We start from the raw sequence: 25,788 nt of genomic DNA, 5'->3' as shown, positions 1-25,788 counted from the left end.
GAATCTAGGAATGATGTTTCCCACAAAAGTGACCTATTCATGGATGTCATGCTTCCAACTAGATAATGGATTATGGTAATAGGAGAGGTGGGCATGGTATCTTTTTTTCCGCAGCAAAGGTGGATGGAAAATGCTAACTGGAAGCCAGGCAGTGTCCTGAAGTGTGTCTTTTCTGTTGGTCCTGTTTAGGGGCATTGTCCAGTCAGAAGAAAAACTTGTCATCAGTGCATCTTGGGCAAAAGATGATGATATCAGCAGGCTCTTGAAATCTCTACCAAACTGGATTAACATGGCTCAACCCAAACAGCTGAGGCCAAAGAGAGAAGAGGAAGAAGATTTCATAAGGTAAAATGGCCTATTTTCTAAGTTGTACTAAACGTGGGAAGAAAAATATCCATTTAGCTAATTCCTTCCTACATGAAATTTTGGCCATTTCTAAATATCAAACAGCAATGAACTGAACTTAGTAACGTCTGTTTCTATTGTACTACACCTCATTTCCTGTGCAAGTATGGCTTGTGCTCAAAACTTTAGAAGGAAGGGATTGATGTGAGTCAAATTTGGAGCATTGCTAAATCAAGTTAAAATATTTTTTACTTTGTAGGTCATTCTCCCTTCTTAGGGAAGCTCATAATTTATTCATTAATTCATTTATTTATTCAACAAAGCTGTATTGCCCTTGTTTTGTGCCATACCTTGGAAACATGGCAATTAATAATGTAAAGTTCCTGCCCATAAGTGTGCTGCAATTGTTCTTACCATGTTCTTTAGTTCACAGAACTGTTAGTTGAACTTTCCAGAAACATATATGTGCTTCCCACGTTTGTTCACGTATAGTGTATCCAATTGTTTTCTACTTATTTTGACAAAAGTAAGGTCTCGCTTTCAACTTTATCACTCAACTTTTACCTTTGCACAATTTAAATTTTTTACTTAGCCATGAAAATGTAACCTAATTTGATGAAGCTACTCATTTTCACATGTCTCGCTTGCCACAGTGAAATATTTTCACCTCTGTCATTTTAGAGCTGTGTAAAGTAGGGGAAAAAAGTGGAGGTAGTGTTTTGTCACATTAAAAGTAGGTTTATTCTTATTGTCTTTTGCTATCCAAGTGAATGAATAAGTAGTTTTTAAAAAATGAAATAAAGTAAAAACACTTTAAGGAAGCAAAGACCAGAAAAAGAATAAAAGAAGTAGTGACCAATATTTTACTTTTAATTCATCATAGAACTGTGGGCTCATCTCTCTCAGAATGTGGGTTGCAGCTATAGATAAATAGGTCTTTACTGTTCACAAAGTTAACCGTATCCGTACACTATGGTGCCATATTTTTACCAACATTTTATTATGAAAAATTGCTACAGTGCCATTTAAAACTTTCTCAAAATCATGAGACTCAAAAGTTCACCTGTAATTTAGCCTAAAGTCTTCCTATTTATGGTTTCTTCCTCATCATTCACATTATCTCAGAAAAACTTGTCAGCTAGTTATATTGTTATAAGAAAACTATATTATATGTGCATAATTTATTTTTTAATTAATAGACTTTATTTGCATGAGGTAGCAGTTTTAGGTTTACAGAAAATATTGAGTGAAAAACACAGAGTTCCCATATATCCCGTCACTCACCCTCACCCCCAATTTCCTCTATTTTTAATATCTTACAGTAATGTGGTATGTTAGTTAAAATTGGTAAGCTAATATCGGTACATTATTATTAACTAAATCTGTAGTTTACATTAGGGTTTACTCTTTGTGTTGTACATTCTATGAGTTTTGAGAAATGTGTAATGAGTGTACCCATTCATTGGTTACAGTGAAGGTAACCATTTCAGTATCGTGCAGAATAATAGTTTCACTGCCCTAAAAATCCTCTGTGCTCCTCCTAATTCACCCCAGCCTTCCTGTCCTCCAACCCCTGGCAACCACTGTTTTTTTTACTGTCTCCCTAGTTTTGCTTTTTCCTAAATGTCATATAGTTGGCATGATACAATACATAGCCTTTTCGGATTCGCTTCTTTTGCCTTGCCGTATGCGCTTAAGGTTCCTCCATGTCTTTTGGTGGCTTGGTAGCTCTTTTTTAATCTCTGAATAATATTCCATTGTATGGACATACCATAAGTTGTTTATTCGTTCACCTACTGTAGGATTTCTTGGTTGCGTCCAAGTTTTGGCAATTTTAAATAAAGCTGCTATAAACATTCGTGTTCAGGGTTTTTTGTGGATGTAAGTTTTCAGCTCACTTGGGTAAATACCAAGGAATGTGATTGCTAGATCACATTGATGTATGTCAAGAGTATGTTTAGCTTTTGTAGAAATTGCCAAACTGTATTCCAAAGTGGTCATACCATTTTGCATTCCCACCAACAATGGGAATTGTTCCTGCAGAGTTCCTGCTACTCCACATCCTCAATAGCATGTGGTGTTGTCAGTGTTTTGGATTTGGTACATTCTAATAGGTGTGGAGTGATCTCGTTGTTTTCATGTGTATTTCCCTAATGACATATGATGTTAAGCATCTTTTCATATGCTTATTTAATAACTATATATATTTTTTTGGTGAGATATCTGTTCAGATCTTTTACCATTTTTAAATTGGGTCATGTGTTTTCGTATTGTTGAGCTTTAAAAGTCTTTTGTATATTTTGGATACCAGTCCTTTAATTGATAGGTGTTTTACAAAAATTTTCTCCCAGTGTATGCCTTGTCTTTTGATTCTCTTCACAAAGTCTTTCGTAGAGCAGAAGTTTTTAATTTTAATGGAGGCAATCTTAATGATTTTTAAAACAATGGATCGTGCTTTTCTGCCGTCTGGTTTTAATTGAGTGTCTTGTGTAGTTCCACTTTTTCTCCTCTCTTAGTATATATATTACATTTCTTTTTTTTCTTAACTTCTTTTTTTAGTAGTTGCCCTAGAATTTGCAACATACGTTTATAACTAATGCAAGTACCCTATAACAAAGTAATCCCAATTCTTTCCTCCCATCCCTTATAACATTGCTGCCATTCACTGCATTTATCCATCAGCTATAATCACTGTACATAATGTTGCTGTTATTATTTTGAACAAACTGTTACCTGTTAGATCAATTAAGAATAAGAGAAATAAAAGATTTTATTTACCTTCAGTTATTCTTTCTTTAATTCTCTTCCTTTTTTAATGTAGGTCCAAGTCTCCCTAAAGAACTTCTTTAACATTTCTTGTAAGGCAGGTCTACTGAAGACAAATTCCTTCAATTTTTGTTGGAGAAAGTGTTCATTTTTCCCTTAGTTTTGAAGAGTAATTTCATAGGGTTCAAAATTCTAGGTTGATGATTGTTCTCACACTTTAAGTCTCTCACTTTGCTATTCTTGCTTCCTTGGTTTTTGAAGAAAAGTCCAATGTAATTTTTATTCTTGTTTTTCTATAGGTAAGGTAATTTTTTCTTATGGCTTCTTGCAAAGTTCCTTTGTTTTTGATTTTGTGCCATTTGAGTATTGTATGCCTGGGTATAAGGGTGTGTGTGTTTGTGTGTGTGTGTGTGTGTGTGTGTGTGTGTGTGTGTGTGTGTTGGTGATCGCTGAGCTTCCTGGATCTGTGATTTGGTGCCTGTCATTAGTTTTGGGAAATTCTCAGTCATTATTGCTTCAAATATTTCTGTTTCTTTTTCTCTTTCTTCTCCTTCTGGTATGCCCATTACACATACATTATAACTTTTTGAATTTGTTCCTCAGTTCTTGGATATTCTGTTCTCTTTTCATTCTTTTTTCTCTTTGGATTTCGATTTTGGAAATTTTTATTGATGTTTCTTCAAGCTTACTCATTCTTTCCTTGGTTATGCCCAGTCTATTAAATAAGTCCATCAAAGACATTATTCATTTCTGTTATGGCATGTTTGATTTCTAGCATTTCCTTTTGATTCTTTCTTAGAGTTTCCATCTCTCTGCTTATGTTACCTATAGTTTACATGTGTCAAAGGCACAGCTTGGCAAATTTTCATACTTTTCATTGTGTAACAGTATCCACATCAAGAAACAGAATAATAGCAATAAGAAACAGAACAAAGCAATAGTGAGCCTTCTCGTGCTTCCTTATGGTCACTGTTTTCCTCTCTGAAAATGACCCGTATCTGACCTTTAAATACATAGATTAGTTTAATCTTTTTTTGGATTCTTTTTAAATGGAATCATGCACTTATATATTCTTTTATGACTGGCTTCATTTGTTCCACATTATATTGACAAGATTCATCCATATTCTTGTGTATAGGTCCTTATTACTCTGTACTCTATATTGTATTCCATTATATGGGTACACCCCAGATATTTTTTAATATTGTATTATTTGAATGTTTATGTGTGTATATATGCATTCATTTATTTTACTCCTGTTGAGTACCTGGGTACTTTCTAATTTAAAACTGTTTCAAATAGTGCTGCTTTGTATATTCTACTATATGCCTCTTAGTAATCATATGTATATATTTCTATTGCTTACATTCTAGGAGTCAAATTGCTGGGTCATAACATATGCATATGTTGAGTTGTAGTGCACACTGCCAAATAGTTTCCCAAAGTGGTAATAAGAGTTTGCACTCTCATAGCAGTGTATGAAAGTTCCAATTGCTCTGTTTCTCATCTGTATTTGATATCTTCCATCTTTTTAATTTTGGCCTTCTAGTAGATTTGTAGAGGTATCTCAGTGTGGTTTAATATGCATTTCTCTCATGACTAACAAAGTTGAACATATTTTAATGTACTTTTATGGTATTTATTGGCCATTTGAATATCCGCTTTCACAACATATTTGTTCAGATCTACTGCCCATTTTTTAATTAGGTTGTCTGTCTTTTCCCTACTGATTTGTAGGAATTCTTTATATATCTGGATGTAACTCCTTTGTGATGGATAGGCAGTAGGTAGGTAGGTAGATAGATAGACAATGTCATCTTCCCCCACTTTACAAATTGCCTTTTCAGTCTCTTAATGGTGTCTTTTAATAAACAGACTTTTAAAATTTTAATAAGTCAAATTTATTTTTTTAATAGATAGTACATTTTGTTTCCTATTTAGAAATCCTTTCTTATGCCAAAGTCACAGAGGTGTTTTTCTCTGAAACTTTTACTGTGATGAATATGTTTTTCCCTAGCATATGAAATAAGTTATATACTCTTAAAATTATATTTCCTATCCCTGCTCTCTACACTTCTTAATTTATATCATGTTGTCATAACAATAGTAGCAGAGAGTAGCCTCATGATTTTTTCTATCAAAAGAGGTAAAGAGTTATTGAGACATGATTAATTAGAGTACCAACTAGGAGTAATCAAACTGACCTTAGGGGAGAGTCAGGCCATGTTACCATCATGTTTTCCTGCTGCTAGATTTCTAAGAGGTCTGGGTAAGCATAGTCCCACTATTGATCTTTAAGTGTACTTATTTAATACATCTGTAACCTGAGTAGTTATATTAGAAGTAACTTCTGGGGGATAATTATTTTTCCCCAACTTTTCAGGTTACTTTAACTGAAAGTAAGTCTTCTTCCTGTTGTTCCTAGGCTTATTGTCTTTTATGCCTGCAAAGAGATTTTCAATCAGTTTTATTAGTTATCTTCAATAGCTTAGAGATAAGGGGAAGGGTTTCTAGCCCTATTTCAGAAAAGAGAAGGCTAATCCAGAGATGAACGTCTGTATACCACCTCATGCTTCTGATTTAGAAGAGCTAGAATTAAGTTCTTGGCTTTCTTTATTTCCTTTTTGCTCACTGCATTGTCACCTTCCTTCTTAAATTTGAAGGGAAAGCAAATTTAACATATTTTTAAAAATTTTTGGTGAATTATTATATCCATGAAGTAAGATGCAATCTTAGGTATATAACTCAAAGAAATGTTATGTGTGCTTTTACTCATGTAACCACCTCCCCGATCAAAATACAGAACTTTTCTTGCACCCCAGAAGGTTACCTCAAGGTAACCACTATTCTGATTTTTATCACCATAGTTTAGTTTTGACTGTCCTTAGATTTTATATAAATTTCACCATAGTATCTGGTTTATTTTCTGAACATTATGACTGAGATATTTGTCCACGTTTTTGCATGCAAACAGACATGGTTTGAAAACAAACTCTATTTGCTTTAAGAGAAGAAAAATAATTTTTTAGATCTATTTTGTTTTGTATGTGATTGATTCTTTTCTCTTAATCTGTCATATTCTCTATCCTGAAAGCAAAGGTAAGTAGAGGGGAAGACTCTTCATTGATATTCCAATGTGGTAGAGTTACAGAGCCTTGATTTTCACACATTAGAGTACCACAGAGCGTGGCATGAGCCAAAAAGACTGAAAAATCACACTCTCTTCCTGTAATTAGTTTTTAAAGCTTAGAGAGCTATTTGGCGCCCAGATGAATATAGAATCCAGTGTCCCTTGCATTGAATAAAGGTTATGCTCCCTTCATTACTAAACGAGGCCCTTTTCTATTCTTGTTTTTTAACTAAAAAATAAAATGTATTATTTCCTGGCTTAACTTTGAATAAAGGAAAAAAATAGGTCAGGCCAGGACTTTAATAGAAAAACGAAAAATAACAAATATCCTTTTGTTCCCAAAGAAGCTGAAAGCAGGCTTTCTAGCCCATTATCTTTGCACCTGTCATATATATGTGCATAGTTATCCCTTTGAGATCAATGAATATCCACTGATAAAAGCAGTCCTGTTTTCTGGTCATGTAATTAACAGAAGAGATAAGGTGTTGGAAGAAGTAAAGGGGGTGGGGAGGCCCTGTGCTTTAGAGACTATTCCCCCAAATCTGTTACCCCCATTTCACTCAGGGCCCCAGAATTTCAAAGAATAAAAGTCATTTCCCTAGAGCCAGGTTTGAAAATCCTGAAGTGGATAGATGTGATTGGCAGGACCAGGACAAGAGTATTCAGGTGATAAAAGCCAAAGAGTATATAAAACTTACAAAATTAGTCTTGAGCTCCAGCATGAAGAAAGATGAATGATAAAGAATCAAGTTTTCTGGAAAGATTGTGTAATCTATTACAATCAAAGTTGACAGTGCCCGTATTTAATGGCAACATTGTGTGGTTGCAGGCACTATTATTCCCATGTAACAGATAAGGAAACTGAGGTGCAGAGAACTTAAATAAATAACTGCCCCAAATTCACAGAGCCTCTAAGTTGACAGAGCTAGAATTTGAGCCCAAGTAGTCTGGCTCCTAGAGCTAGCACAGAGTGACCATCCAGCCTTAAATTGGGTGAGGAATTTGTACTTTTGGACATTTGAGTTATGCCTTCATTTTCATTGATCATCATACTCTTGACTGATATTTTAATTGTAATTTGCTAATGTTGCAGAAAGTTACCATACAGGTGCTTTTACCCTAGGTTTAGTTTGTTATTATTAGAATTAATTGTATTATATTTCATGTATTATATTGTTGCCCATTCTTTCCCTTCCAGTAACAGGTTGGTAACAGAATATCCAGATATTTGAGGGAAAGGCTGTATTGAAACCAGGAATGTACAGTGCTTTAAAACTTATTGTCTTGGATGAATTGGGAGATTGGGATTGACATATATACTCTACTATGTATAAAATAGGTAACTAATAAGAACCTGCTGTATAAAAAATAAATTAATTAAATTAAATTTTAAAAAACTGATTGTCTTATCTTTCCTCTGAGTTTTATGTTTGCCTAATCAAAGAATAGAAAAAACAATTATTGTTGAAAAAAGAAAGAAGGATACAAAAGGGATGAAAATGTAAAAATGATATAAAACAAATTATGTAGGTTTTAGATAGTGTGTGATACAGACCTGAATAAGGAAGAGAAACTAAATGACATTTTTAGCTATTTTTAGTTATTTAGAAGATAACTATTTCATCTGGAGGATCAAATGAGTGATATGTTAAGACTGATTTTTGTCACTTTACAAAATTATGAACTCAGAGTGCTTAAAGAACTTTCAGAGAGCAAGGCAATTCCTAAGACTTTGTTTGGCATGAGTTCTATATTAGGTGTTTAATAAAAAGAGTCAGAATAGAAGCAGAAAGCAAGTTTGTACTTTAACCTTCTGTGGACCCTAATAGTACATCGAAGACCTTCAATAAATGTTGACTGAATGAAACTGAATTTAAAAATAGGAAGGATCATTCACTCTTCAAATGAAAAAAACTGAAATATGAAGAATGGTGAGCCAAATGCCTTAATTGGAAGAAAATGCTTTCAGTGGCCTCCCTGAAAGTTACATGCATAGTAGCATGTTCCTTTTGGAAGCTCACAGGCCTGAGTTCTAGTCCTCAGCACTGCTGCTAATTAATCTCTTTTGTTTTGTTTTTGCCTTTGGTTGGTCTTTACACTTCTTAAATTTCTTCATCCAGCTGAGATTAAACAAGAGAAGTAGAAATCTGTAAGCCTGGGAATGTATTTCAATGTAAACATAGTACTAATAAAGTAGAGCACAGGGGATTCCCTGGTGGTGCAGTGGTTAAGAATCCACCTGCCAATGCAGCGGACACAGGTTCGAGCCCTGATCCGGGAAGATCCCACATGCCATGGAGCAACTAAGCCCGTGTGCCACAACTACTGAGCCTGCGCTCTAGAGCCCTCGAGCCACAACTACTGAACGCATGTGCCACAACTACTGAAACCCACATGCCTAGAGCCTGTGCTCCTCAACAAGAGAAGCCACTGCAGTGAGAAGCCCGGGCACCACAATGAAGAGTAGCTCCTGCTCGCCGCAACTAGAGAAAGCCTGTGCATAGCAACGAAGACCCAACACAGCCAAAAATAAATAAATTAATTAATTAATTTTAAAAAATCACCTCAATAAAAAACAATAAACATTAAAAAAAATTAAAATAAAAAATAAATTAAAAAATAAAGTAGAGCACAGATAATTTTCAGAAAAATTCCACTTGGAAATTTAAAGCATCTCAAAACAATATAAGCAATGACTGTTAAAAGGTTCTAGATAACTACAGCCATTGAAGACTCTTTAGAAAAATTTGAAGGAATAAGTAAAAGATCTGATGCAGGAAAAAAAAAAAAAGACTTTAGCTAGCTTGAACAAATGTTTATTAGAATAGAGACATTTATCCCACTACCTCTGCAGGCTTAATGTGACTTTAAAAGTATAATTATAAAAGGAAAGATGAATCAGAAAATATGAATATATTAAATAAGTACAGGAGTAGAAAATGCTTTGCTAAGATGTTTTTTTTTCCCTCGATTACACAAGATGAAGGTCACAGACGTATGTAGGACACTGACAGGCAAGACTGGATGAGAAGTAGATTTAAATCTCAAAATTAAACAAAAAAGACAGGTAATTAACTGGAGACACAGCTACAAACGTATCAATTAATGTTCAAGATGATTGAATTAGGCACTTTGTTATTATATCAAAATGATATGACTCTTGTTAGCATACGATTGGCAGTAAATGAAAAAAAAATGTAAATTTCCTCTATACAGTGCATAAATGCGAGCCTACTGAGACGGTTATACGAGGATTGTAGTTATCAGTATCATTAAAAAGTCACTAATATAGTATTTTCTACATTTTATTTTTTGTTTAATTTTAGATCATGGAATTATGAATTTTTTTTTAACTTAGATGTACATTCAATACCATTCTTCTTTCTCTCATTTGGAGTCTTAATAAAAGAAGAAATTAATCCCTCTAATTTAGTCCTACTCAGCCCTTCAGAAAGTACGGTTGAGAATGATGTTCTGTGCCATTGTGATGGTGGCAAGGATACCAGTTATCTCTCTGGGGTAGGAGCAGGAAGAGGTGTTCCTAAGACAGGGGCAGACACGAGACAGTGCACACCCACCATTGAAAAGTCCCAGGCCTGCTGTCCTCTCCCTAATGCCATCTCTACTGGTAGCTGCTCTCTGCTGCAGGCTTACTTCCCTGCCGGATGATGAAGGACCCCTTGCCTTCTCGGCCCTATCTTATTGCACCTTTTCCTGTTCCCAGTCTACCATGCTCTTTCCTCCCTCTATGTGTTTGCGCATGCCCTTTCCTCTTCCTGAGATGCCCTCATCCCACCCCTGCCTCCTGCACCTCTCCAGTTCTGCTCTCAGGATACAGCTCAGGTATCGACTCCTCCAGCGTCTCCTCCCCATAACCCTCTCCCTTTCTGCATCTCACCCTGCTTCCCTCCTGGGTTAGGAGCTCACAGTCTTTGGGGGAGTTAAGCAAATAAGCAACTTAGAGCAGGGTGAGTACTACTGCTAGAGGTAAAGATAATATGTAAATATGTTAAAAAGAGACCAGTAGAAAAATGAAAAATAATAATGTAACTACACTGAGAAGGGGAAATTGATATGATTGGGGGGTGGGAAGAGGGGACATAGGTAAGCTAATTCCTCACCCATCCACAGAGCAGGAGGTCAGTATAAAAATTCTAAAATGACTGTATCGATGCATAGCAATTTCCACAGATTTATATACAGTGGTGGATATAACCACTGGAAGAATTAGAAACAAATTGTTTTTTTTAAAAAGTTGTAGGTGCTTCTTTCTGGGGCATAAGACTGAGGTGAGGGGGGTGGGACAGGGGACCACTGTTCATCATTATCGGTTATTTAACCATGAGTAATTAGTACTTAGCTTTTAAATTTTTATTTGCTTAAAAAAATTTCCACATGTCCTCAAACCCTGTTAGTATTCACTGCCAGTTTACCAATTGTTCACAAATACACTATCATTCTAACATTTTTTTTATCCCTGAAAAAATATCTTAATCTTAAGCCATCTTCAGTTTTCTGCCAATTTTATGTGAAGCATTTACTCCTCTCTGTAGTATACTTTGCCCCAGAGATTCCCATATCTCTCTTTGTCTTCCTCCTAAGACCCCCCCACCAATTGCTCAATCCCTTCCCCAGAGAGCTACCTTGAAGACATGACACTTATTTCCTCAGTTTCAGAATTATTGCCATTGCTTGAGATCAGTTGTTTAGTGTCTGCTCTGAATAGATTTAAAATTCTTAAAAGGAAATTGTGTGGAAATTTGAGAAATAACCAGAATCATCAATAAACTGGAATACTCTATGAGGAAGTTCAATGCTATATAAATTTTGACTTTGAAATCTATAATAATTCTTGGTAGTTGAAAAACCAAAGTATATGTTTAGCTTATAATAAGTAATTATTGGTTATTTTAATCCTATATGTTGATAATCTGTTTTGAAGCTTAAGAAATGTTCTTTATAGAAAACTATTGCTATTTCTAGGAATGCATAACTTAGAGTGGCTCCTGGCAGAAAAACTGTGCACCTCTGAAAGTCCCAGCACCTACAGAAAAAAAACCCTGGTACCTTGTTGTTTATATCCTGTGTTGATGGACAACATCCTACAAAGTAGCCAGGCTTATTTGAGTGGCTTGGCTAAAGAAAGATGCATTCATGTTCCAAGCTAACCGAGCATTTCAAGTGCAACTTTATTCCAAGTTGAATGTGAATCAGAACTCTGAGCAGTGCCATCAGCCTGAAAATAATGTGCTGCTTCCCAGTTCGCTCTTTGCTTGTTGTTACCTAGTATCGATTTTCATGGAACTTTTCACTGTATTTACACACTGATATATCAGTGTACTCATCTACTTGGTACCAAAAAGGGAGGTACAGAATGTGGAGAAAACCCTGAGGCTGAGCCCTGAGTTCCTACCCCACCTTACCCCTAATTCTCCATGTGTCTTTAGCCAGGTTCCCTCACTCTTCTGCATCTCCATGCCTCATCTGTAAACAACCTTTTTAAAAATTTTTATTTTATTCAAGTATAGTCGATTTACAAGGTTGTGTTAATTTTTGCTGCACAGCAAAGTGATGCAGTTATGCATATATATACAGTGGCTCCTGGCAGAAAAACTGCACAGCTCTGAAAGTCCCAGCAGAGGTGGGACTTTCTTTTTCATATTCTTTTCCATTATGGTTTATCACAGGTTACTGAATATAGTTCCTTGTGCTATACAGTAGGACCTTGTTGTTTATCCATTCTATATATAATAGTTTGCATCTGCTAGCCCCAAACTCCTAATCCACCCCTCCCCCACTCCCCCCTTTGGCAACCACAAGTCTGTTCTCTGTGTCTGTGAGTCTGTTTCATACATAAGTTCACTTGTGTGATATTTTAGATTCCACATATAAGTGATATCATATGGCATGTGTCTTTCTCTTTCTGACTTACTTCACTGAGTATGATAATCTCTAGGTCCATCCATGTTTGCTGCAAATGGCATTATTTCATTCCTTTTTATGGCTGAGTAGTATTCCATTGTATATATGTACCACATCTTTATCCATTCATCTGTCGATGGACATTTAGGTTGTTTCCATGTCCTGGCTATTGTGAATAGTGCTGCTATGAACATAGGGGTGCATGTATCTTTTTGAATTATAGTTTTATCTGGGTATATGCCCAGGAGTGGGATTGCTGGATCATATGGTAATTCATTTTTACTTTTCTGAGGAACCTCCATACTGTTCTCCATAGTGGCTGTACCAACTTACATTCCCACCAATGTACAATGTAGGAGGGTTCCCTTTTCTCCACACCCTCTCCAGCATTTGTTATTTGTAGACTTTTTTTTTTTTTTTTAATTTATTTTTGGCTGTGTTGGGTCTTTGTTTCTGTGCGAGGACTTTCTCCAGTTGCGGCGAGCGGGGGCCACTCTTCATCTCACTGCGCGGGCCTCTCACTGTCACGGCCTCTCCCCTTGCGGAGCACGGGCTCCAGACGCGCAGGCTCAGTAGTTGTGGCTCATGGGCTTAGTTGCTCTGCGGCATGTGGGATCTTCCCAGACCAGGGCTCGAACCCGTGTCCCCTGCATCGGCAGGCAGACTCTCAACCACTGCGCCACCAGGGAAGCCCCTGTAGACTTTTTAATGATGGCCATTCCGACTGGTGTGAGGTGGTACCTCATTGTAGTTTTGATTTGCATTTCTCTAATAATCAGTGATGTTGAACATCTTTTCATGTGCCTATTGGCCACCTGGATGTCTTCTTTGGTGAAATGTCTATTTAGGTCTTCTGCCCATTTTTCAATTGGTTTGTTTGTTTTTTTGTTACTGAGTTGCATTAGCTGTTTGTATATTTTGGAGATTAAGCCCTTGTGTAAATGACAACCTTTGATTCTCAAACTTCTAGGCTGGTTTTGTGAGTGTGTGTGCGTGTGTGTGCACACCCACACACACGCTTTAACTAGCATATTAGGTCATATTTTATGTCCAGTGAACTTGTGTTTTTATGTTGTGTATTTACACTTTAGAATAGGTTGGAGCCCTTTTTATAATCAGTACACTTAGTACATTCTGTCCATTATGTAGAATTTTGAATATAATTTTTCTATTTTTTTAGCTACTAAGGGTTCTGGTTTTAGTATGTTTACATTTTTGGCATATTTTTGGTAAACATTCATCATTTATTTGATATCTCAGAATCACAACTTTCAATTATAAAGCTGTTTTGATAAGGAAACTTGGTCGATTCCTTGATGATTATTGTTTTCCAGAAAAACATCGTCATAAAAGCAGAAAGTGCCTGTAAAGGCTTTTGAAACCAGGGTCCTTGATCAGATCAGGATTCAGCACTATCAAAGGAGTAGGGTTAATGACAAGCATGCTTCTAGCATCATTGCTTTAGAATTTTGTTGTTGAATGTCAGGCCTAGAGTGAGACACACAACAGTTGCTCAATAAGTGCTTGGTGACTGTATGTCTGTACTCATGTACTACTTGATATACAACTAAAGGAGTTCAATAAGAGTAAGGATAGCATAGAAGGAGTCTTAGAGTATAGGGTGTGTATTAGTCTGCTCGGGCTGCCTTATCAAAATACCCTGGACTGGGTGCTTTACACAACAGAAATTTATTTCTCACTGTCCTAGAGGCTGGGAAGTCCAAGATCAAGGTGCTGGCCAATTCAGTTCCCAATAAAGGCTCTCTTCCGGGCTTGCAGAGGCCTATTTTCTTGCTGTGAACTCACAGGTCAAGGAGAGAACAAGAGATTTCTCTCAGGTTTCTTCTTATAAGGGTACTGATCCCATCATGAGGGCTCCACCTTCATCATGACTTAATTACCTCTGAAAGATCCCATCTCTAAATACCATCACTTTGGGGTTGGGAGCCTCAACATATGAATTTGGGGGACTACATCTCAGTTCATAGCAAGGTGAAGATACTTAACTGTTTACCTTTACCTGTTACAGTCTGAGCTGTAATTTTACATTAATGATTGGAAATTAGTCAAACAAAAAGGCTAACTGTTTAATGTATAGAGTATGTTGCTACTAATACAGGCAAAGGGACAAAAGTTATGCTTCCCAGGAAGAAACATGGCAACTTAAATTAAAACTATGACTGTAGAGAAAATTTAAAGAATTTCTTGTCAAATGACTTATGCAGTTCTGAGTCAAATAGGAACAGGGTTGTTTTTTCTACATAATGAATCTCCTGTAATGTAGTATTTGAACTTATCACCTAGTCGTCTTCTGTTGACCTGTGATTAAAATCTTGGCCTTTAATTGGAGGCTCACTGTTTGAACCCTGATGTTTTGCCATCAGCCCAGCCTATACAGGCTTTTGATAAAAAGGGTGATGTTTTTCTGTCTGTCTGTCAGGCAGGGAACCCAGGTAGAGGTAAAACTGCCTGTAGCAGAATGGTGCCTGAGCTTCAGTCTCTAGACCTTTGCCCTGCCATCACCTTGGTAAACCTCTAGCCTTTCTTTTCTAGAAGAGACTTATTTGAGCATGATAGTTTTTCTGTGCTCACCCATGAGAACATAGCACATAAACTACTCCAGAATTCCTATACAAGGACAGAAAGATGAAATGACAGAAGAAATTCTGCGTTTATGCCTACGTGGATTGAACATGTCAGAACATAACTGGCTGTCATGCTGAATTTTCTCTCTCCAGATCTGAAAGGAGAACAGCGTGAACAGTTTGCAAGGGCTCTGACTGTTTTAGTAATATTGTTTACGTTTTTAATTTAGTGCATTAAATTCTCACCATACAAGTTATGTTGTACCTCGTACAAAACCTTTGTTTCCCGAAACTCAGCACACTGGGAAGAAACTTAAAGAGTACTGTCAAGAGATCCAGTTAGGAAGCAATTCCTAGGAGATTGCTGTTCTAGGAACTATTCTGGGCAGGGGAGATACTGATTTTGAAACGTGCATCAGTTTTCCATCTATTTCTCATTTCTGATTTTTTTCCCCTAAACTTAAACTTGTTTTAATTTGGAAAGTTTTAAACCCATAGAAAAGTTGAAATAACAGTCCAGTAACTGCATATATACCCTGACTTAGATTTACTGACTGTTAACATCTTGCCATCCCCTCTCAGTTTCCTCTCCAAATATATATACACACTTCCCTCTTGCCAAATCATCTAAAAGTAGGCTAAAGATATCATGACTTTTTACTCTTAAATTCTTAGCATGACTCTCCCAAGAACAAGGGCATTCTCCTACTCACCTGCATTATTACCATGTGCTTTATGTTGCTGCCGTAACAGATTACCAGTGGCTTAAGACAATACGGATTCATTTTCTTAACAGTTCTGTAGGCGAGAAGTCCAATACAAGTCTCAATGGGCTAAGATCAAGGTGTCTGCAAGGTTTCATTCCTTCCTGGAGGTTCTAGGGGAAAATCCATTTCCTTGCCTTTCCAGCTTCTGGAGGCCAACCTCATGCTCCGGTCTGTGGCCTCCTCCTCCATCTTCAAAGCCAGCAACCTAGCCTCTCTCTGAGCCTTCTTCCATCATCACATCTCTCTCCCTGACCACAGCTAGGAAAGCTTCTTCACTTTGTGATTAGATTTGGTCCACCCAGATAATCCAGGATAATCCCCCCATCTCAATGTCCTTAACCTTAATCATATCTGCAAAATCATTTTTGCCTTATAAAGTAACATAATCATAGGTTCCCAAGATGAGGGTATAGACATCTTTGAAGGGCCATTGTTCTGGCTACCACACCACACCTAACAAAACCAGCCTTCATTCAAAGTTTATCCAACGTACAGTCTATAGTCAAATTTCCCCGATTACCAAAAAAGTGTCATGGATCCATGGATCAAGGTTTACGCATTATAATATGTCTCTTTGGTTTCCACTAATCTATAACAGCCTCATCAGCTCCCTCTCTTTTTCATGACATGGAATCCTTTGATAAAGAGTCTAGGCCAGTTACCAAGTAGAGATCTGAATTTAGCTAAAAGTTTCTTTGTGATTATATCCAGACAACATATCTGTCAAGAATACCCATGTAGGTGGTGTTTTGTGCTTCCCACTATGTCACTTCATATAAAGTCTGGCTGTGCTGCTACTGGCAATGCCAAGCTTGACTTTTTGTTTAAGGTAGTGACTGCCAGATTTCCCCATTGGAAAGGTGGGGCGTTTCTCTATAAAATGCTTGATAGAAGTTCGCCATCTTTGGGAGACAGAATCAAGGAACACATTCACAGAGCCAGACTTTAACACAGCATTTTTCACACTGTGGGTCATGGCATATTAGCGAATTACAAAATCATTCTAGTGGACTTTGAACCCCCCAGAGGAACTAGGACAGGGCCTGGGTAATGATGGATTCCTAGTAAATATCTGCTAAAGAATGTATGGCTCAGTAATAAGCAGATAACCCAATTAAAAAATGATCAAAGGGAATTCCCTGGTGGTCCAATGGTTAAGAATCTGCCTTCCAATGCAAGGGACGCGGGTTCGATCCCTGGTCGGGGAACTAAGATCGCACGCGCCACGGGGCAACTAAGACTGTGCGCCGCAACTACTGAGCCCACCCGCTCTAGAGCCCGTGCACCACAACAAAGAGCCTGCGTGCCACAACTAAGACCCGGCGCAGCCAAATAAATAAATAAATAAATATTTTTTTAAAAAATGATCAAAGGGTCAGAATTGCCACTGCTCTAAAGAAGGTATACAAATCGTCAGTAAGCACATGAATAGATGCTCGGTATCACTAGCCATCAAGGAAATGAAGATCAAAACCACGAGACACTTCTTCACATCCACTAAGATGACTATAATTTTAAAAGATGGGTAATCACAAGTGTTGGCAAGGATGTGAAGAAATTGGAACCCTCGTGTACTACTGGTGGAAATGTAAAATGATGCACCCACTTTAGAAAATAGTCTGACATATTCTCAAAGGGTTAGAGTTACCATATATGACCCAGCAATTCCATTTCTCGGTATATATACCCAAGAGAAATGAAAACATACATCCACACAAAAATTTAGATGTGAATGTTCATAGCAGCATTATTTATAATAGCCAACAAATGGAAACAACCCAACTATCCACCAAGTGATGAACAGATAAACAAAATGGGATAGATCCATGATATATCCAATGCGATACTATTTGGTAATAGAAGAAGTACTACTGTATGCATGAACACGGATGAACCTTGAAACCATGTTAAGTAAAAGAAGCCAGTCACAAAAGATGACATATTGTGTGATTCCATTTATATTAATAGGAATTATATATGAATGTCCAGAATAGGGAAATCTATAGAGACAGAAAGTAGATTAGTGGTGACCTAGGGCTGGGGTTGAGGATAAATGGGAAGTCTAACAGGTGCAGGGTTTCTTTTTGGAGGAGATAAAAATGTTCTAAGTTAATTGTGTGATTTTGTGACTCTGTGACTATACTAAAAACCAACCATTGAACTGCACATACTAAATGGGTAAATTTTATGGTATATGAATTCTATCTCAGTAAAGCTATTATTTTAAAAAATGCCCATGACCGAGCCCCACCCATGCCAATTAAAGTTGAATTTTGGCAGGTCGAGTTTGTCATCAGGTATTTTGTTTAAACTTCTCTAGTTAAGTTTTTAATGTCTAGCCAGGGTTACGGCTACTGGTTTAGACTAACTACCAAGATCCTTCTCAGTGCCAGAACACTGTAAATCCAAAAGTCTAGTGCTTTATGCCTGTCCCAGTGAACAAGGTGATTTAAAAGCACAAGGGGACAAGCTGGTGGTCACCCCCCAACACACCTTAATAATAGTCATGATTAATTTCTTTGGCTGACATCTCTGAGTGAGTAGAAACTCCAGTTCCCCTGCAACATATATATGGCAAGTATATTAAGAGTATTGCAAGTTTCTAAATCGTGGACAGACAGTAGGCAAAGACAGCAAATGAAAAATCTTTGATTGTGATTATTGAAGGAGGAGACAAATTTCTGAAGAGGAGAAATTACTTATTAAATATGAAAAATAGCTACTCACATGATTGTGTGTGATGAAAACTATTGAAGGATAGACTTAGTGATGAGGTTTAGCAGTTTCTAGGAAGAAAAAAATAATATTGTAATCCAGGTAACTGGACTATTTTATTTCTTCCTATTTATGAGGGTTTAGCCAAGATCATTTTAGAAAAAGTTTTTAAAAACCTGATTAAAGAACCCATCAGAATGGTACCACCTCCATTTCTTTTGACACAGACAAATTAGACAGGTTTTGAAAGTGTTGAAGATTGAGCAGTTGTAAAAAGCAGGAGCGATAGATGGAAGTGTCATTGTCACATCTCGTAAGAATCACTCGGTATTATTAGGAATCTAGGTAGGTGACCTGACCTTTTTATAACTTTCATCAGTTTAAGCTCTGACGGATAATGGCTAAGTGGTCTTTACAGGTTACCTTAACGTGTCTCAGTTTCTCTGTCTATACAACAGAACTAATTAATCCCATGCCAAAGAATTTAATCAAGTTCCAGCTGCAGTGAATATGGTCCGACATCTTATTAGGCCTAGTATAAGTCAAGGTCTGATCCAGAAAACAGAAACCACTTCAAGTGTTCCCATAAATTCCTTCAAGTGGGAATTAAATGTAGGGAATTGGTTATTACAGGTGAATGAGGATCTGAGTGTCAAACAGAGGACATTAGGAGAACCTGTAGATTAGCAACAGCAAGGAGCAACTGCCTCCCTTTAGCTCTTTCCAAAGGGAAGAGCCATTTAGTGGCGCACAAAGGTACCCAAATTTGGAGCATGGTAGGAGCTAGAGCCAAAAAGGAGATGTGTCTGCTGTTGGAGACATGACCCAAGGCAGAGGGGGAGGGAGAGGAATAGCAATGCCCTGACTTCTTCTCCTTTCCCTTTAGCCTTCAGTTTCCCATCAGGGCCTCCCATTGTCAGTACTCAGCTGAGAACCTGGAAAACAGCTGGCAGAAGTCAACCCCTGCCTCCCCCTGATACAGATCACAGCAAAGGTGAGGAATGGATCTTAGGACGAACAAGCCTGGACTTTCAGGGTTCACCCCTTTTTTATTCTGTATCCATTAAAACTTGGTACTTCTGCCCAATTCAACGTAACTACTCATCATTTAAAGGAATTCTCCCTCTCTCCCCAACAAGGGTGAGTCAGCCTCATCCATCATTGAATTCATCTCAAGTCTAGGATCTCTGCAGTCCCATGTCAAGGCAGATGTGATTCCTCATATATGGTGACCTCTGAACTAGAATGGAAAGTTAATACTACCAGCTCCTCATGTAAAATAGTAGAAGAAATAGCACCTCACACCCATTAGGATGACTATTATTTTTAAAAATAAAATTAAAAATAAAACAGAAAATAGTAGATTTTGATGAGGATGTGGAGGAGTTGGAACCCTTGTGCATTGCTGGTGGAAATGTAAAATGATGCAGCCACTCTGGAAAACAGTTTGGTGGTTCCTCAAAATGTTAAACATAGAATACCATATAAGCCAGCAATTCCATTTCTCTGTATATACCCAAAAGAATTGAAAGCAGAGATTCAAACTGATACTTGTGCACCAATGTTCATAGAAGCATTATTCACAATAGCCAAAAGGTGGAATCAATTCAGATGTCCATCCACAGAAGAAAGGATAAACAATACGTACACACAATGAAATACACAGCCTTAAAAAGGAATGAAATTCTGATACATACTATAAGACAGGTGAACTTTGAAAATATTATAAGTGAAATAAGCCAGACATAAAAGGACATATATGATTCCACTTATATGAGGTACCTGGAATAGGCAAATTCATAGAGGCAAACTATAGAATAGTGGTTACCAGGGGCTGGGAGGAGGAGGGAATGGGAAGTTACTCTTTAATGAGTACAGAGCTTCTCTTTGGAAGATGGAAAAGTTCTGGAAATAGTGATGTTGGTTGTACAACATTGTGAATGTACTTAATGCCATTAAACTGTACACTTAGAAATGATTCAAATGGTAAGTTTTATGTATATTTTGCCACAAAACTTAGGAGTTTGGGATTAACAGATACACAATACTATATATAAAATAAACAATAAGGACAGGGAACTATATTCAATATCTTGTAATAACTTATGATGGAAAATAATCTGAAAAAGAATATATATATATATATATATACACAACTGAATCACTTTGCTGTACACCTGAAACTAACACATATTGGTAATCAACTATACTTCAATTTAAAAAAAAATAAGGAAGTGGAAAACAAAAAGAAACCCTTGATTAGTATATGCATAAAAATGCAGGGCTGCTGCAGCCTCCATTTCTATAACTGGTCACATTTCTCTAATTGGTGACATTTATTACTTCCTTCTTCTACCATCCATCCCATGTTGCCCTTGCCCTCTGCCAGCGCTCAGCCGCTCAGAGCGTTTTACCTATTTGTGTTGAACTGAGCCTTTGTTCCTGAAAAAGGCTGAGTTCTTGGCAGTCGTGCCTTTAGTCGGCTGCTATGGGTTTTTTTCCATGACTGTTACTATGGACCTGGAAATACTAAAAGGGGTTCCAGTGAATCCGACGTAGTCCTCTCTGCCTTTACTGCGTAGAAGCAACTCACTTTGGCAATTGAGGTCAGTCCTTCCAGGCATCAAACTGACCCCTTTCTCTGCCTGTTGGTTCAGTAGTGTGAGAAGCCCAAAATAGCTGGTGGACAAGCTCTCTTACCCATATAATTCAGTCATTGTTGTATTTTCTGGTGGAAGCATTCCTTCCTGAGTGCCTCTAGACCAAAGTTGTGGGAACAGGAGCAGAACCTCCATGAGTAGTTTTAATAATGAGACGAGGGACCATTCCTACTTCTAATCCTTGGATTCCCAGACCTATACTTTCTTGTTATTGGAAAAACAAATAAATAAATAACAGCACTGTATATTGGTCTCTTGAGTCAAAGTACCCCAGCACTCCAGCCTTGTACATGCTGTTTCCCAACTGGACCATAGCTGAATCCTGCATCAGCCATTTCACCCGGTAAGTTTCTTGGCCAGCAACATTGTTGAATAGCACACCATGATTGTGAATAAGAGCTTGAATAAATCTCCTGATAGTGGTGTCCCTCGAAACATTTCAGGCAAGGAAAGCAATTCCGTTCTCAGAGTGGGTACAACACTGCCCCCTCCAGGACGCAAGGCGTCTGGTCGTCTGCTTCTCCACCTGAGCCAGCCCGTGTCTTTCCCCTGCTCTGTTCTGGATCATAGGGGACTGCCCTTTGTACAGTGTTTCCTGGCTCTTGGGGCAGTTATCTTACAGCGGGGACAACAATGGGAAGTAGTAGTAGAAGATTTGGGGAGTGGGACAGGGTCTGAGCATGTATGTTATGTGGTCAAATGTAGCCCAGATCTGCAAATCAGTCACTTTGAAACGATTTGTGATGTTTCTTTCATAAGTGCAGTTAGTCTGTTGAAAGTGCACTTTTTTTTTTTTTTTTCCTTCCTAAGATTTCAGGGAATAACAGAATGATTTAAAGACTAAATGGAGACAATTTTCACATCTTTGGCAAACTTCTCTTAAGTGAATTGTCAGATCGACCTCTTTAAAGATTATAAATTGTGTGGTAAAATTAAATTAAACAGGTTTTACACTCTTGGCAAAGTTCTCTTAAATGATTTCTTGTCAGATTCAAGCTCTTTAAAGATTATAATTGTGTGGTAAAATTAAACTTAACAGGTTTAACACACTCCTTCAGTGTTTTAGGCTTCTACGTGAGCATGTTGGCCTACTGATAATAAAGGTGACTTCTCGCATAGGTCCAGTGCCTGAAGCATACAAGTTTGGGGTTCTGATGTCTGTTCCTGGGCATATCAGATAATCTTTAGGCCATGACTGAATGCCTCTTATTTCACCTTCTCCAGATAATGGTTATTCTGCTGCCCATTTCACATAAACATATTGAATATCTGTCCTTTCATAATAAGCAGAAGATGAAGGCTAAGTAAAAATTCAGATCTAGAAGGAAGAAACAGTACTAACCCAGATGCTGGGGGTAGTCATTCTAGCCATGAGACCTCCACAGTGGACACTGGCTGCCATCTGTTTCTTTGGTTTTTTTATTTTTTATTTTTATTTATTTTGGCTGTGTTGGGTCTTCGTTTCTGTGCGAGGGCTTCCTCTAGTTGCGGCAAGCGGGGGCCACTCTTCATCGCAGTGCGCGGGCCTCTCTTGTTGCGGAGCACAGGCTCCAGACGCGTAGGCTCAGTAGTTGTGGCTCACGGGCCCAGTTGCTCCGCGGCATATGGGATCCTCCCAGACCAGGGCTTGAACCCGTGTCCCCTGTATTGGCAGGCAGATTCTCAACCACTGCGCCACCAGGGAAGCCCTGTTTCTTTGGTTTTTTTGAGAACATTTTTTAAAAATTGAAGTATAGTTGATTTACAATGTTTCAGGTGTACAGCAAAGTGATTCGACTATACAAATACATATATATCTATTCTTTTTCAGATTCTTTTCTATTATAGGTTATTACAAGATATTGAATATAGTTCCATGTGCTATAGAGTAGGTCCTTGTTTATCTATTTTATGTATAGTAGTATGTGTCTGTTAATCCCAAATTCCTAATTTATCCCTACCCCCTTCCCCTTTGTTAACCATAAGTTTGTCTTCTATGTCTGTGAATCTAATTCTGTTTTGTAAATAAGTTCATTTGTATCATTTTTTTAGATTCCACATATAAATAATATCATATGATATTTGTCTTTCTCTGTCTGACTTACTTCACTTAGTATGATAATCTCTAGGTCCATCCATGTTGCTGCTAATGGCATTATTTCATTCTTTTTGATGTCTAGGTAGTATTCCGTTGTGTGTACACACACACACACCATATCTTCTTCATCCATTCATCTGTCAGTGGACACTTAGGTTGCTTCCATGTCTTGGCTATTGTAAATAGTGCTGCTATGAACATGGGGTACATGTACCTTTTCAAATTATAGTTTTGTCTGGATGTATGCCCAGGAATGAGATTGCTGGATCATATGGTAACTCTATTTTTAGTTTTTTAAGGAACCTCCAAACTGTTCTCCATAGCGGCTGCACCAATTTACATTCCCACCAACAGTGTAGGAGAGTTCCCTTCTGACTGCATCTTGAGCAAGGCTGAAGCCACGGTCCAAACCAGCTTTTAGACCAACCAACCATTGCCTCCAGTTTGGCTCAAGTAACTGTAATACCCATGTCCTACAATTTTCCAGGTTAAAATGCTTGATGCGTCCATCTGAAAGGTTTTCTCATTTGTGGTAGGGCTTTCAGGTTTTTGTTTTTAATCATAAGGTAAACATGTTCATTGGAGAAAGTATAGAAAATACGGAGAAACACAAAGCATGATCCAATCACAAAATTAACATTTTGGTATATAGATATCCAATCTTTTTTCAGTTCATATAGATATATAATTATGTTCTTTTAAAATACAGAGTGCCTACAGTTTTTTTTGCTCAACTTCATATTATGGCTAAAAATAAACTATATCAAACATTTTTTCTATGGTATCAAATATTTTCTACTATGTAATTTCTAATGACTGCATAGTTCTCCACAGTGTGGCTATGCCATAATTTATTTAATAAATTAGAGGGTTTAGGAAAAAAATCTGTAGTTGAGCAGCTAGAGCCATCCCCTTAAGGTTACTGTAACACATAAAACCCGTCCACCAAACTCTTTGACATACACAAATCCTCGAAGGAATGGTTTTTCATGTGAAATGGTTATAGCTGTCAATCATTTATTCTCCATGTCATGGCTCTGGTGCTCTCTCCAGGTTTTTAGGGGGTGATTATGGATTCCTGTCAAATGAGATGTCTACTATATATTCAACACGAGGCAGTTTGTATTTTTCTCCGTCTATTGCTTTCCCGTCAGAGGAAGTTAAGCACATCTCTGTGAGCCAAAGGGGAATGGGATAGACGTCTAGTGCTGGCAGCACACGGCAGACATGCTTGGGCCCCAGAGATCCCGCATAAGTAGATTAGACTGCTACATAAATACATTTGTCTTGATTGTCACGTTCCACCCAGGGTTACACCTACGTGCGTAAAAATGGCTCCAAGCCTGTTTTTCAAAGGCAGTTTGCCTCCCTTGTTGCTTTTTAGCCACCCAGCCCACAGGCATTTTTTGTGTTACAGCTATCAAAGATGATTAAGGGGCTGGGAGAGTTGATATATAAGGACAGATTAAGAAAACTAAATATTTACAACTTGACTGAGTGATAGCCAAGGGGAAGATACTATAACTGTCTGCTGGGCTCAAATCATGGAAGAGATATTGTTTTGCTTTCCCCAGTAACTCAATTTTAGGAATATCTAAATTCAGAGAAAGTTTTCTGAAGATGACATCACTTATGCTAATTAGATAATTGTGTCAGTTGAAATTACATTTCGCTGCTTACTAGCAGAAACTTGGAATAGCAGTGGCTTAAACAAATAAGGTTTCATTTTCTCTCCTATAACATGAAGCCCAGAAATGTATCGTCTGGGGCCATGTGGCAGTTCCATGATGTCATCCGTGCCCCCATGCCCTCCTGTCTTTGGCGCCATTATTCTCAGCATGATATTCATACTCAAGGTCACCTGGTATTTGAAGAAGAGCTACCACAGCTTCACTTACCTTGGCTGAATTCCAGAAAGGGGAAGGCAAAAGAGGTCCCTGCCAACTAAGACTGCTTGGAAGACCTTTCTCGGAAGCCCATTTCCTGATTCCAGTCTATATCTCGTTGACCACCACATCCACAAGAGGGGCTGGGAAATTGAGCAGGGTTTTTGGTTTGGTTGATTTTGTTTTTACGTTGGGTACCTTGCTTACCACAGCGATATCAAGGTCCCTTGACTGAGAAGGCGTGGGCACATGGCTGCCGGGTAGGCAACTGGTGGTTTCTGTCGCAACGACTTTACCTCTTACAGCTTCTGAGAAGTCCGGACTCTGAGACACAGTGGCATTTGCTACGATGTTCCATTTGTAAAACTAGCCCTTGCGATCTAATTTATTTACTTCTCATCACTCATCTATTTCAATTTATTTGTCACAGCATACCCTGGGTTGATGCTAAATAAACCAGCCATCTCAGCAGACCTAAGAATAATAGTAACTACAACTTACTAGCTTTTACCCAGTTCCATGCACTGTGTTATGCACTTCACATCACCTGAATGGTTTGCTTCAAAATCCTCCAAGGGGGGTGGGGAGTAGATATGGGTAAATGAAATCATACTCACCATGAGTTGCTAATAATTGAAGCTGAGCAATGGCTATATGGAAGTTTGTTATTACTTATATACTCTTCTCTCTACTTTTGTAATAATGGAAATTTTCCCAGTAAAGATCTTTAAATCACCTCGTCTACATCTTACTTTATTTCATATGAGGTCGGTACTATTACCCCTAGCTAACAGTGCTCGGGGCAGTTAAGCAGCATCACACAGTGAGTGAGTGGCAGATTTAGGATTCAGACCCACGTCTGCCTGACTTAGAAGCCTGTGCTCTAACCGTTATTATTCAAAGAAAGCATGCTTCCCCGGTAAGGAGACTGAAAC

The 25,788-nt window shown here is 37.8% G+C and overlaps 1 protein-coding gene across 1 annotated transcript in view; it reads left to right on the top strand.

Annotated features, from left to right (window-relative positions):
* EXOC4 (exocyst complex component 4) overlaps positions 1 to 25,788 on the top strand; it is an 823,186-nt gene that overhangs the window by 668,415 nt on the left and 128,983 nt on the right. The window contains exon 13 of the mRNA XM_059933354.1: positions 190 to 345. Within this exon, the coding sequence (XP_059789337.1) occupies positions 190 to 345 (156 nt within the window). The remainder of the gene's footprint in view (positions 1 to 189; positions 346 to 25,788) is intronic.

The sequence above is a fragment of the Balaenoptera ricei genome, chromosome 9 (assembly GCF_028023285.1).
Source record: "Balaenoptera ricei isolate mBalRic1 chromosome 9, mBalRic1.hap2, whole genome shotgun sequence".
NCBI classification, from domain to species: Eukaryota; Metazoa; Chordata; class Mammalia; order Artiodactyla; family Balaenopteridae; genus Balaenoptera; species Balaenoptera ricei.
Note: the sequence above shows the minus strand (reverse complement) of the source record. Positions and strands in the feature narration are given on the sequence as shown.